At 43.6% G+C, this 13,885-nt stretch overlaps 1 protein-coding gene across 4 annotated transcripts in view; it reads left to right on the top strand.

The window, feature by feature from the left end:
* CNNM1 (cyclin and CBS domain divalent metal cation transport mediator 1) overlaps positions 1–13,885 on the top strand; it is a 52,298-nt gene that overhangs the window by 14,984 nt on the left and 23,429 nt on the right. For all 4 annotated transcript variants that reach the window (XM_053923395.2, XM_045191621.3, XM_053923394.2 and 1 more), the window contains exons 2-3: positions 8,666–8,809; positions 12,613–12,753. In XM_053923395.2, the coding sequence (XP_053779370.1) occupies positions 8,666–8,809; positions 12,613–12,753 (285 nt within the window). The remainder of the gene's footprint in view (positions 1–8,665; positions 8,810–12,612; positions 12,754–13,885) is intronic.

Raw genomic sequence — 13,885 nt, 5'->3', positions numbered from 1 at the left:
TGTCCATTGTGTTCATTGCCACATTTCTAGTGCCTAAAATAGTGCCTGACACATAGTAGGCATTCAATAAATACTGTTGAAAAAATGAAGAAAAGACAAATTATAAGAATGTGGGGATTTCTTCCAACTAGGAGCAAAGCAAGAGGAGGTTAAAAATGACTCCTGGGTTATGACTCTGAGTGACTAGAAAGTTGAGGATGTCATTTGCTGTAGCAAAGAGGGAGGAAGAGCAGGGATGGTGGGTCTGGAAGATCATATGTTCCTATTTGTCTAAGTGATTTTGACAAGACAAGGGGACAGCTCAGGCAAAATGTCTAAAACAGGATGAGAGTTAACATAGACACTGGTGTTAATATACAATTTAGTTCTTGGGAAAGAGGTAATGGTGATATTTAAAGTGATGGGCTCTGCTGGGATCTTTAACTGAGGAGAGAGAAGAGCATAAGATCAAGGATTAGAGCCCCTGCCCATTAGAGTCTCCTGAAGAAGTGTTAAACATCCCAGTGCCTGGACCACACCCCAGACCTATCAGATCGGAACTGCTGTGGGTGGGACACAGATAGCAATATGTTTTAAAGCTCCCCAGTGATTCCCACAGGCAGCCAGAGTTGAGAATCACTGAGAATCTTTGAGATATATTTATCTTTAGATGAGGATAAGGTTAAGGCAGCCACAATGGAAACAGAAAAGTAGGAAGAAAACTAAGTTAGTCTTGACAGTTCTCTTACTCGCATGCGCATGAGAATCACCTGGCTGTCTTGAGGAAATGCAGTCTGACTTGGACTGCTGGGATGGGGCCCAAACTTCTACATCTCCCACAGGCTCCCAGGTGATACCAGTTCTTCTGGTAGCAAGTATCAGGAGCAGTGCTTCTCAAATTTTAGCATGCATAACAATCACCTGGGATGTCATTAAAACAGCTGTCTGGGTAAGGGCCCAACCTTACCACCCAAGATCCTGATTCTGTAGGTCAGGGTGGACCCAAGAATCTGCATTTTGAACAAGTTCCCAGGTGATGTTCACTGTGGCCCTCCAAAGGAACACACTGTGAGTGGTAGAGGGTCACCAAGACCAAGGTAAGAAAGAAGAGGCACTCAATACTATCAAGCGAATTAATAAAAGATGCTGCAGGGACACCAGGGAGAATAAAAAGCCACTGTATTTTACAAGGTGAAGGTCATAAGTGAAGCAGAAACCATAAAACCATAAAATGATTTCTGCTTTCCTTAATTCTCTATTTCTAAGCAATATGCTTTCCTCCAGGCTTCTGTGTTTTATCTTGGGAATACCTTACCGTACCAACGTGATGTAGCTATTTTTGAAAGAGAAAGGAAGCAAATCAATTATTTGCTTTTTTTCCCAAGGCCTAGGAGGTATGCTAACAGGGTCCTTGGGAGCTCTTCTCTATGGACCTGACTAAACCATTTAGAGGCTATATTTGTTAAAGACTCATCAGAAGATATTTCAGTTTCTTTAAATACCAAAATGCAGTTGTGAGGCCGCCCTGGGCACTGAAGGGTGTTTAGCTGCATCCCTGGCCTCTGCTCACTAGATATCGGTAGCATCCCCCACCCTACGTTTTGACAACCCAGATTGTCTCCAGACATAACCAAATATCCCTGGGGGGCAAAGTCAGCCCCAGGTGAGAACCACTGCTTTAAAAGCAGCATCTGAAAACCTAGTTGCCCTTCTAAGAAATCTGACTCATAGTTTGGGTATGTATGTTGATGCCAGATGGTGGTGAGGTCGAACACCCTGTGGATTCGTGGGGCAACAGAAAAGATTAGTAGTTTGGCTTTCAGTAGTAGGGAGTTTTATTGACCTCAGATACACCAAGTGCCTAATAGTTAGTATAGTACCTCAAACTTATCTTAGAGGTAAAAAAAAACCTACACAAAACCCCTTTCCAAGCTCAGTGTTAAACATTCAACATCCCCCCTCTTTCCCATGTCAACAAAATACCTTCACCACCACATCATGTGAGGGAGAGCATTCATCAGCTTGATACTGCAACTACTTTTTGTTCCAGGAGGCTCTTCTTGTCTTTTCACGAGAACTCAGCATCTTGTGACTTAAACCAAGTTTACCAAAGGGACCAGGATTTAATTCGACATCTCAGTGTTTGTTTCTCTTCCTTGTTAATAGGTCATTGGACAAATAACCACAGTGCTACAGAGCGTACCCGTAAACCAGTGATTTTCAAACTTTAGCCTGCATCGCAGCCAGCTGTAAACCGACTAAACTGCAGATCACTGGGCAGAACCCCCTGAGAGTCTCATTTACTAGGTCTGGGTAGGGCCTGAGAATTTGCATTTCTAATTCAGTCCTGGAGATGCTTGACAGTTTGTGAAGTTCTGTATAAATGTTAATGATCGTCACCATTATTAGCTTAAATTAATTCATAGGCATCCCGCTTTTCTAGTAAGTTGGGAGGAAACTGAAATTAATGGACTAGTAGTTGTGAGAAGGCCCTTGAAAAACTCCGCTAGTCTGTAGAGGGACCGTTCAGCAAGACAGACCAGCAAGAGGTCCCCATTTCCAGGACCTCCCAGAAGTGCTGAAGAGGGAAATAGCCAGAATTTAAGCCACATCCTCATCAACATTGCTTATCAGCCAGTGGTATATCTTGGATAAATGTCCATTTATTCCTTTTACCCATTTTTTTTATTAAGTTATGTTTTTATGAGTTGTAAATTTTCTTTATCTATTCTGGATACAAGCTCTCTATCAGATATATGATTGCAAATATTTAGCTGTCTTTCACTTTCTTTTGATGCTGTCCCTTTTCAATTTTGATGAAACCTTGTTTTATATATATATGTTTTCCCTTTTGGTTGTTTGTGCTTTTGATGTCTTATCTAAAAAATCATTTGCTACTCCAAGGTCACAAAGACTTACTCCTGTGTTTTTCTCTAAGGTTTTTATAGTTTTCACTCTTACATTTAGGCATGTGGTCCATTCCAAATTAATGTTTGTATATAGTGTGAGGTAGACATCCACCCTTACCCTTTTTCATGTAGATATCCAGTTTTCACCCATTATATCCAGTTTTATGGGGTTCTCACACTACGTCAGGTGCTATTGTAGATTTTGGGGAAACAGAGGTAAGTAGAACATAGCTGTTGCCTCTCAAAGAGCTTACCATCATCGTGGGGGATCACGTATAAACAGAACAATAACGTGGTGAAATAACGTGTGTGTGATGCTTAGCACTGTGCCCGGCCCCTAGAGTGTGCATAGCAAATGGTGGCTGCTACAATAATCATACTGTCTATCAGTGTACGTATTATAAATGCCAGTGGAGAGGTGTGTTCAGAGTGCCGTGGCGGGAGGGAGTGACTGACTTTTCTATGTCTCAGGATGGTCTTCACTTGGGGCCATCCCCATCACTTCTGGGGCCCAGGAAGAGGAGGGATACAGGGAGATAGGTCCCCCAAAGGCCAACCTTTCTGAGAGAGGAAGGACCTCAGGTACATGTGTCACGGGAAAATCCGGTTTTCTTGTCCCTGTGAGTGTCAGCTCCCAACAGGGCTATGTGATTGCTGATTCCTGTTCCAGTCTGTACCCCAGAGAGAATGACTTCTTCATTGGTTTGTAGGTCTCTACAGACACTTGAGGGAATCATAAAGGCTGACCGTGGATTATAAAATGTTTATAAATAGATTACATAAGTACACTCTCTTGATGTTATATAATTAGGACTTAAAATCTCTATTCCTTGGTGACCGCATAGTGTGTCCTCCAACTGACCTTATAAAGTGTAGACCAATGGTAGACTTTCACATGGACATTACGGTATTTTTGTGTGAAACATCATAAAATGTTCATTCATATTAACTAATCTCTTTATGGCAGGAAGTATGCTGTATTACATATATTCTGGGCTCCACATTACAAAAATTATCCAATTATAGGAAATGATTTTAAGAAATCACTTTTTCAAAAGTGTTTTTCATTACAGTAGCATTTGTTTTGTCATCTGCTAGCACATGTTAGCAGAAACGTGTGCACAGGTGCTGTAAATGTTTGAATGCTGTGTTGGGGGAAAACTTTAAATTGAGCACATTCTAATAATCAACATAATCTACGTGAAGCTACAAAACCCTCCAATTCAGTTGTATAGGATGCAGTTGTTTCAAAGGAGGAATTTTAGAATCACTGAGACAGAGCTTAAACTTTCATTAATTTAAACACATTGTACTTTATTGAAAAGTAAAGGTTTTGGTGTCTGGTTTCAATGGCATATATTACATCTAGTACGGATTTTATTCTGTTTTAGTTCAGTTCATCAGGCACTTGCTGGCTGCCTGTTATATGACAGGTGCCCTGTCCAAGTCTGTGTCCTGAAGGAGCTTATGATCTGAGGAAAAAACATGGTCCAGTAGAGGACACATGCATTGCCAGTTACAAGAAACAGCAACCTGTGTGATAACTACTCTGATGGAGTTATCAAGGACTCAGAAACACCGGCCAGGAGAGGTTGGTTCAGATTCAGAACGGGGAAGACCCGGGAGAGCTTTCTTGAGGGACTGGCACGTGAGCTGGAAGTTGAAGGGCCAGTGGAGATGCAATCAGTGAGAGAATGAAGCTGTGAGTGAAGACTTAGAAAGTGGACATGCAGGAAGTCGAGGAAGTGGAGGTAACCTGGAATATGGAATGATCGGGGAATGTAGCAGGGCATGCAGTTAGAAGGATAGGGAAGAGCCACATTTTGCAGTCTTGATAATACCAAATTCATGAGTTTGGCTTTGATTCTCTGCACACTTGGGAGCCATAGAGGGTTTACCAGTAGGGCAGTAGCATGATCAGATACATCTGGGAGTAAGTCGAAGGATAGGTTGAAGGTGAAGAAGAAATTACAGACCATTATTGAGTGATAAAAATACCATCTTTTCAATCAAAATCCCAATAGGTAGCTTTCTTGTGATTAGAAGTTTTTGAAGTTAATGTATTTAAATTGCAATAACGAAGCAAAAGCTTATAAAAAGTAACACTGATAAAGCATGAACTGGGGAGAACCAAGATGGCGGTGTAGGTAGACACACTGTGCCTCCTCGCACAACCAGAACTGACAGAGAATCGAACAGCAAGGGGGACCAACACCAAGGAAATAGAAAATAAACATTCATCCAGACTGGTAGGAGGGGTGGAGACAGGCACCGGGGTGGAGAGGACTCGCGTGGCTGTGGCAGGACTGAGACTGGCAGAGTGTGGGACAAATGGCGCAGGCAGTCTGAGCACTAGCAGACCCTGCGGCCCCACATTTGCACAGATAAATCCAGAGGGCCGGTCTCAGAGTGGCGGAGAACGGGGCAGGCAGAGCAGCGGGTAGCACCCCGCGGCACCACATTCGCCCACAGATAAACCGGATGAACGGAGGGGAGCGAAGCAGACCACGTAACCCAAGGCTCCAGCTCAGGGAAATAAAGCCTCAAACCTGTGATTGAAAAGGCCCCTGGGGGTTGGGGCGGCAGCAGGAGAGACTCCCAGCCTCACAGGAGAGGTTGTTGGAGAGACCCACAGGGGCCTAGAGTGTGCACAGGCCCACCCACTTGGGAAGCAGCACCAGAGTGGCCCAGTTTGATTGTGGGTAGCGGAGTGAGAGATTGAAAGCCGGAAGAGAGTGAGGCGGGCGCCATTGCTCCCACTCGGCCCCTCCCCCACGTGCATCCTCACAGCACTGCGACCAGCATTACCCCGCCCTGGTGAACACCTAAGGCTCCGCCCCTTAAAGTAACAGATGCACCAAGACAAAAAAAAAAAAAATGGCCCAAATGACAGAACACTTCAAAGCTCCAGAAAAAATACAACTAAGCAAGGAAGAGATAGCCAACCTATCGGATGCACAGTTCAAAGCACTGGTTATCAATATGCTCACAGACTTGGTTGAATCTATTCGAAAAACAGATGAAAAAATGAAGCCTATGCTAAGAGAAACCAAGGAAAATGTACAGGGAACTAATAGTGATGAGAAGGAAACTGGGACTCAAATCAATGGTGTGGACCAGAAGGAAGAAACAAACATCCAACCAGAAAAGAATGAAGAAACAAGAACTTGGAAAAATGAGGAGAGGCTTAGGAACCTCCCGGACGCCTTGAAACGTTCCAACATCCGAATTATAGGGGTGCCAGAAGGAGAAGAGGAAGAACAAAAAATTGAAAACTTATTTGAACAAATAATGAAGGAGAACTTCCCTAATCTGGCAAAGGAAATAGACTTCCGGGAAGTCCAGGAAGCTCAGAGAGTGCCAAAGAAGCTGGACCCAAGGAGGAACACGCCAAGGCACATCATAATTACATTACCCAAGATTAAACGCAAGGACCTATATCCAAGATTACTGTATCCAGCAAAGCTTTCATTTAGAATGGAAGCGCAGATAAAATGCTTCTCAGATAAGGTCAAGTTAAAGAAGCTCATCATCACCAAGCCCTTATTATATGAAATATTAAAGGGAGTTACCTAAGAAAAAGAAGATCAAAAATAGGAACAGTAAAAATGACAGCAAACTCACAGTTATTAACAACCACACCTAAAACAAAAACGAGAGCAAACTAGGCAAACAACTAGAACATGAGGGTTGTCATTAAGGGAGTGGGAGGGGGAGAGGGGAGGGAAAGGTACAGAGAATAAGTAGCATAGATGATAGGTGGAAAATAGACAGGGGGAGGGTAAGAATAGTGTAGGAAATGTAGAAGCCAAAGAACTTATAAGTATGACCTATGGACATGAACTATAGGGGGGGAATGTGGGAGGGAGGGGGGTGGGCAGGATCGAGTGGAGTGGGGGTGGAAATGGGACAACTGTAATAGCATAATCAATAAATATATTAAAAAAAAAAAAGCATGAACTGCTTTTTTTTTTTTTTTGCATGAATAACATCCTAGATTTCCTCCTTAAGTGTCTCAGACAAGGAAGAAAAATACATTTTCATTTTAGAAACAGGACTAGGAAATGTGTGTTATCAGATGAAAACAAACCAAGATGAAGCAGGACAATTACATAAACTGGCTCCCTTGGTTAGGACTGAACCCACTTACCTGGGTTTACAGTCCAGCTCTGCCATTTCTGAGGGGCTGTGTAACTTCAGGCATTTTACTTAACCATTCTGTGCCTCAGCTCTTTCATTTGTAAAATGGGGGTTATAATTGTACTCCACTTGGGGTTCTTAGTGAGGATTAAACGAATCAATACACGTGAAGTGCTCTGAATAGTGCCTGGCACATAGTTGGAGCCCAGTAAGTGTTAATTATTACGTTCAGTCATGGGGCAATAATAATGAGCTGCCTGTGACTCATTACAAAGTGCTTTCACACATCCCCTAGGCCATTTGAGCTCCAGAGGCACCTTCTGAGGACCATTTCATTATGCTCACAGATCCCATGAATCAGGAACTTGGACAAGGTACTGTAGGAATTGCTTATCTCTGCCTAGCAATGTCTATGCCAGCAGCTGGAGACAACTTGAATGAGCTTGGAGGACGTTAAAGGATAGAGCTGTATCAACTGAGATTGCAGATCCACTGCCAAGGTGGCTTCTTTGCTAACCCGGCTGGCACTTTGATGGGATGGCTGGAAGGCTGGGCTTAGCTGGGACTGTTACGTAGCACCTGCATGTGGCTTCTCCATCATGGTGGCCTAGCCACAGAAGTCTCATAGCAGACACTTCCCTGTTCTCTGTTGTTCAAGTAATCACAACTCGCCCCAGCTCAAGGGACTGGGATAGAGACCATACCTCACTGTGGGAAGCCTAACAAAGAATTTGGGGGAATGTCTTAAAGTCACCATACTGGTATTTTCCCCTGGTTCTAGATGAGAAGATTGAGACTAATAGAGGTCAAATGATTTGACAAGGGTGGGTTGCACAGATAATTGAGATGGTTACGGCGGCAGGGGTGGTGAAAGTTTGGAGGAGGGAAAGGCTTCTAACCTAATTCTGACTCTTAAGTTTTTGGTCTTTCAATTAGACTATTCATCCCCCTCCAGCTTACAGTTGACCACTGAACAGCACTGGTTTGAACTTCATGGGTCCACTTACATGCGGGTTTTTTTCAGTGAGTACAGTTGGCCCTTCATATCCATGGTTTTTGCATCTGTGGCTTCAACCACCTGCAGCTCAAAAACAGTATTTTCTCATTCCCAATACTATTTCAGTCCGCAGTTGGTTGAATCCATGGTTGCAAAGGGCTGACTCTAGAGTCAGAAGTTATACACAGATTTTCAACTGCACAGGGGTCAGTGCCCCTAACTCCTACATTGTCCAAGGTTCAACTGTACTTGGCAATATGTGAAAGTTAAAAGAAAAAAAAATTAACTGACTTTGTATACAGGGTAGTCAAAAGTAGCTTTACAGTTGTGAGTTTGTGAAACACAGAATCAATAAAGCAATTGTAATAATCATAACTTGCATGTCTTTTTCCATATAGACAACCATAAAACTACTTTTGCCAACCTTATGTATTAGGTAACTTTCCTGAAAAGAAACAGAAATGTAAAAATACAAAGTTTGCATTTATATAAGCTTGCACACAAACTTCGTATTTTCAGGAGGTCCAGGGATAGGTTCAGTCCTGAGATAAGTCAGAAAGCAACTTTGTATAATTTTCTCCTAAGGAAGGGTCTTTGAAAACGTCCCAGATGCTTAACTGTGACTTCATTTGTTCTCTAGGAAAATCTCACTTGGCCATTGTCCAGCGGGTGAATAACGAGGGAGAAGGGGACCCCTTCTACGAGGTGATGGGCATTGTTACACTGGAAGACATCATAGAGGAGATCATCAAGTCAGAGATCCTGGATGAGACTGACCTCTATAGTAAGTGCATGGCCTTGGCCATTGTCCAAGAGTCATCTTGTTTTCTTCTGTGTTGCTCAGAGCTGGCTTAGCTTGATACATAGTGAGAAAGAGTGTCATGCCAAGCCCATGCATTGCCATGTGTCAACCCCCTAATGCCAGGTGCTGGCATGGCAAGGTGCCCTGGCTTGAATTACCAGAGTCCCTGACAAAATGCTAGGCCAGTGATTTTCAACCTTTTTCGTCTCATGGCACACTCATTACTAAAGTAATTACTAAAATTCTGCAGCACACCAAAAAAAAATTTTTTTTGCTGATCTGACAAAAAACAGTTATAATTTTGATTCGTTTACATCGGATGGCTATTGTTGTGTTGGCTCTTGTCATTTTTTTATTTAACAATCTAAGGGAAAAGAGGTCAGTGCCCCTGACTAAACAGTCAAATATTGCATGGTTTAAAAAATCTTGTGGCACACCAGTTGAAAATCGCTATGCTAGCTACTGTGTTTTGCCGTGTATAATGCGCACTCTTTTGCCCAAATTTTTGAGGGAAAAATAAGGATGCACATTATACATGGGTATAATGATTACATACCATGGATATAACAATGGATATAGTCCCGTGTATAATGCACACAAAACCATGGGCGCACATTATACACAGGAATGCATTATACTGGGCAAAATATGGTAAACGTTTATCAGGAGGGAACCTTCAGGAACCAAGACTATGGAAAGGAGACCTCCTGGTCTTTGGATGAAAAAAGAACTAAAGGAAACAAACTATACCTTGGATGGCTGTTCTGCCCTTGTTTCTGTCCCCTGTGTTGTTCCTGTTTTGTCTCTGTCCACTATGCAGACCCCAGCATGTCCTGGGGTTCCAGTCTGCTCACACCAAAACATCATGTGCAGTGCAGACTGTCCTGAGATTGTGCACCACAACCTAGGCCAAACCTTAAATGTCCCTTCTTACACACTGCTCTTCCCCCTTATGCTTTTTCAGCCCTAACACCTGGCTTCCCCTTCTCTTCCCTCCCCGCCCCTGGCTCCTGTCCCTGATTCTGTCCCTGCTCCCTTCTTTCTGGTCTCCTCACCCTCCTACCCACTACCCCTCAGGAACAGTATGGCCTCCTCCATGCAGATAGTGACCACTTTTAGTTACTAAGCCTTATCAAAGCTTTGCTTGCAAATGTTACAGACAGCAGACAGCTTTGTCGCTAGGATGGGAGTGTTATCTAAATCCATGGGAGTCCTGCCCTGGCTGGTGTAGCTCAATGGATTGAGCATGGGCTGAGAACTAAAGGGTTTGGTTCCCATTCAGGGCACATGCCTGGGTTGCAGGTGGGGTCCCCGGTAGGGGCCACGTGAGAGGCAACCACACATTGATGTTTCTCTCCCTCTGTCCCTCCCTTCCCCTCTCTCTCAAAATAAATAAATAAAATCTTGAAAAAAATAAATAAATCCATGGGAGTTCTTAGGCCAGGAAGTGTTTCCTCCGAATTTCACCTCATGGTCCAGCAATCCCTTCTTCTCCCCACAGGTAACCCATTCCAGACCCCTGTGCTTAGTTTGTAGTAGCAGCCATTCAAAAACTAGCTTCCAGGAGAAAAAGCTTTGATACTGTAAGGCAGTGAGCAGAAAGAGTGCTTCCCCTTTGGACTAAGAAGAGATCTAACCTAAAAACTGGCCCAGTCTTGATAGAACACACCAGGTGTGTCAGAGTATCTGGTATTGCTGTGATGCCAGGCCAGGCCTATCTTCCTCAAAAAGGGATTGACCTCTTCGTCCCCCATTCCCTTCTTCCTTCTCCACCTCTGTCCACCACTCTTGATTTAGAATTGCAAGTGTCTCCATAGGTATATTGGTGAAGACATTCACACTAAAGTGTTAGTGGCTGATAGTAGGGATAGTGGTATAAATGAGTAATCTCCTCCTAAGCATTTGTTTTAGCAACCTTAAGTTTTAAATACTATTAAAATAAAAGGAATGAAGAAGGAGGTCAGAGAAATGATTCTCTGTGATGAAATGTTTAGTGGCATCCTGATGGAGGAGGGAGAGGTATGATTAGGCAAACATATCATGCAAATCAGAAGGTTGCTCACCAGTAAGAGCAAAGGAACTGGCCTAGCCCTTGGCCGGGTGGCTCAGTTTTGGGGGCGTCATCCCATACAACAAAAGGTTGCGGGTTCAATCCCCAGTCAGGGCACATATGGGAGGCAGCCAATTGATGTTTCTGTCTCACATCAATGTTTCTTGCTCTCTCTCTCTTTTTTCCTCTCTCTCTCTCCCCCGCTTCCTCTCTTTAAAATCAATAAACATATCCTCAGGAGATTTTTTTAAAGACTTCCCTAAACAGATAACTTGCTACTCTATTGCTGAGCAATTGATTCTCTTTCTAAAAGAGGTTAGGGTTTTCCTGCCCTTGTAAATAAGCTTCTGGCAGGCTTCCTAAGAGCTCTGAGAAGTCCAAGGAGCCAAAAGTGCTGTGTTGCTTCTCACTTGACCCTGACCCACAGGAAAGCTGGGTCTGGATCTCGCCACTGTTGCAACCAGAGAAAAAGGAGTGTTAAAGCAGGACCCAGAGTCCAAGGCAGAGCAGCACAGTGGAAGGGCACATCTCCTTCTAGAAGGAGACCCAGCCGATGTGGCTGAGATGAGCACCCAAAGGAGGGGGAGTTTCCAAGACAGCCCGATTCTGAGCCTGGTTCCCCGTTCCTGGGCTTCATTCCCTTTAATTGCCACGGGCTCCGCTCAGCTCCACTGAAAGTTCCCTGCAGTCCTGTTTTTCTCCAGGCCAAGCTTGGAGAAAACCCGAACCTCTTTTCCTACTCTCCTTAGCACAGGTAAGACTAACTGGAAGTTTCCAAATTTTACTCAAAACTAAGAGAAAGCAAAAGACAAATGACTAAATAAAACATTTTATTTCTCCCCTGGAAAATATTTTTTAATAAAACTTAAAAAAAAAGAAGAAGAAGAAGGGGGAAAACAATTGGGTAAAGCAAGTTTCTCAAACAATGATCACAGGCTCCCTGAAGCTCCTCCATCCAGGTCCTGCCCAGAGAACATGCCTCTGTAGGTTATAGGGCTGTTCACATCTCCTCTCCTTTCTTCTTTCTTTTACTTCCCCCAATTCTCTCCCCCTGGAGTTAAGAGGCCAAGGTTAAACCAGGAGAATTGTGAATGGGAAGAGGAGGTGACCACCCACCTCCCTTGGGTGGCATGCTTGAGTACTGCTCAGAGCGTGGTCAAAATCAGCAGGAAGAGAGCAGGTGAGTCCAGCTCTGGGGACAGAAACAAGGTGGAGGCAGAAACCCGCTGGCACCGCCGAGCCCCGTGATGCTGAGAATGCAAGTCCCAGAGTTTTGAGTGCCTTTTTGTAAGTACTTCACAGATCGTTTCTGGTTGGAGGCTTACAATATCAGTAACTGCATGAGATGGACAGAAGAGTTATAAATTATTAACCTTTTTGTATAGATTAAAAGAAACAAACATTCTGATGCTTAGAGTTGCACAGCCTATAAGTAGGGGAGCCAGCTCTAGAACCTTGACCTTGGGAGTCACTTACAGGTCAGCCTCTCCCCCTTTCCACCATGCACCACCTAAATGTAAACAACACTGAGCTGATTATAGCACCTCCCACCTTCTATCTCTGGTCAACATCCTTCCACTCCCTGGGAGAGGTATTGTAATGTCACCTACAGTTGACACTTTGCAGAAATTCATGTGGTCTCAGAGGATCTGTCTGTCTTATATAACTCTGGGAAAGCTTCCAAAAACCAACAGTGATTCTGAGATAGCTGCAATCTGTCCCTTGTGATCCGCAGCCGACAATCGGAAAAAGCAGAGGGTGCCACATCGGGAGAGGAAACGGCATGACTTCTCCTTGTTTAAGCTTTCCGACTCGGAGATGAGGGTGAAGATCTCCCCACAGCTTCTGCTGGCCACGCACCGCTTCATGGCCACAGGTATGACTCTGCCCACCCGTGTCTCCACCCCAGGCGGGTAAAGCAGAATCTGGAGGCACCAGTCATTTGTAATACCTTGCGACCTAATTCCAATGTGAGACTGAGAACCACTGTTCCAGTAGAGGCGATCGCCTTAGGCAGGGTGACAGGGTGCCACATACTGTCAGTTCCAGCCAGGCCTGATCTTCTAGGGAGGGAGGGAGTACAACTCAACTCTGCTTGTCTCTCGAGGAAAAAGGTAAAAAAATCGCCGCTACGCTTTTTCGTTCCTCCACTCGCCTGCTGGTGGGAGAGAGAGGCTGGCCTCTATCCTCTTGGAATTGGGGTCCCCAGGGGGTTTGTGGGGGAGGGAAAGGCATTGGCCTATCCAACAACAAGGCCCCAGAGTCCAGTACCCTCCAGAGGCCATATAGGCCCGTGAGATACGAGTTCTAAAATACAGAAGTGGATTGTGAATCTTGGGCTTTACAGAAAAAAAGTGAGAGAATCGAAAGTTAAACTTTTGAACAAGGTAAATTTTGTCTTTAAGCCCTCTGACGTTCTCATCCATGCCTAATTAATATGCTGACCTAGAATGATCACACCCTTTACAAAGTTCAATATTTAATTAATCCACAATAATAATTAATATTTAATTAATTATTGAGTAGTACTAGTACTGTTCCAGGTGTGAAAAAGTAGAAAAGTTTTTGTTGTAGTTCTTTAGAGTTTTCAACATGTCTAGTTCTGAAAACAGATTTCTTTTAACTACTGACTGATTATCTAGAGCAAAGCAGCTGTATCTTTTAATACAATAATATTAGAATGTGATATAATATCTGTTAATATATAATTTGATGCAATGATGCTCCCCACTACTGAGCACACATCACTTAAATAATTACCATTTCTGTTAACTTGAATTTCATTTCATTCATGTATACACTTGTGAAACCATCACTATAATTTATGCCATAAGTATATTCATCACCTCCAAAAGTTTCCTCACGCCCTCTATTTATTATTATTTTTGTGTGTTAACATAGGATCTACCCTCTGAGCAAATTTTTAAGTATACAGTACTGTATTGTTCACCATAGGCACTCTGCTGTGCAGTAGATAACTAGGATTTATGCATCTGGCAACACTGAAA

The sequence above is a fragment of the Desmodus rotundus genome, chromosome 4 (genome assembly GCF_022682495.2).
Source record: "Desmodus rotundus isolate HL8 chromosome 4, HLdesRot8A.1, whole genome shotgun sequence".
Lineage (NCBI taxonomy): Eukaryota > Metazoa > Chordata > Mammalia > Chiroptera > Phyllostomidae > Desmodus > Desmodus rotundus.
Note: the sequence above shows the minus strand (reverse complement) of the source record. Positions and strands in the feature narration are given on the sequence as shown.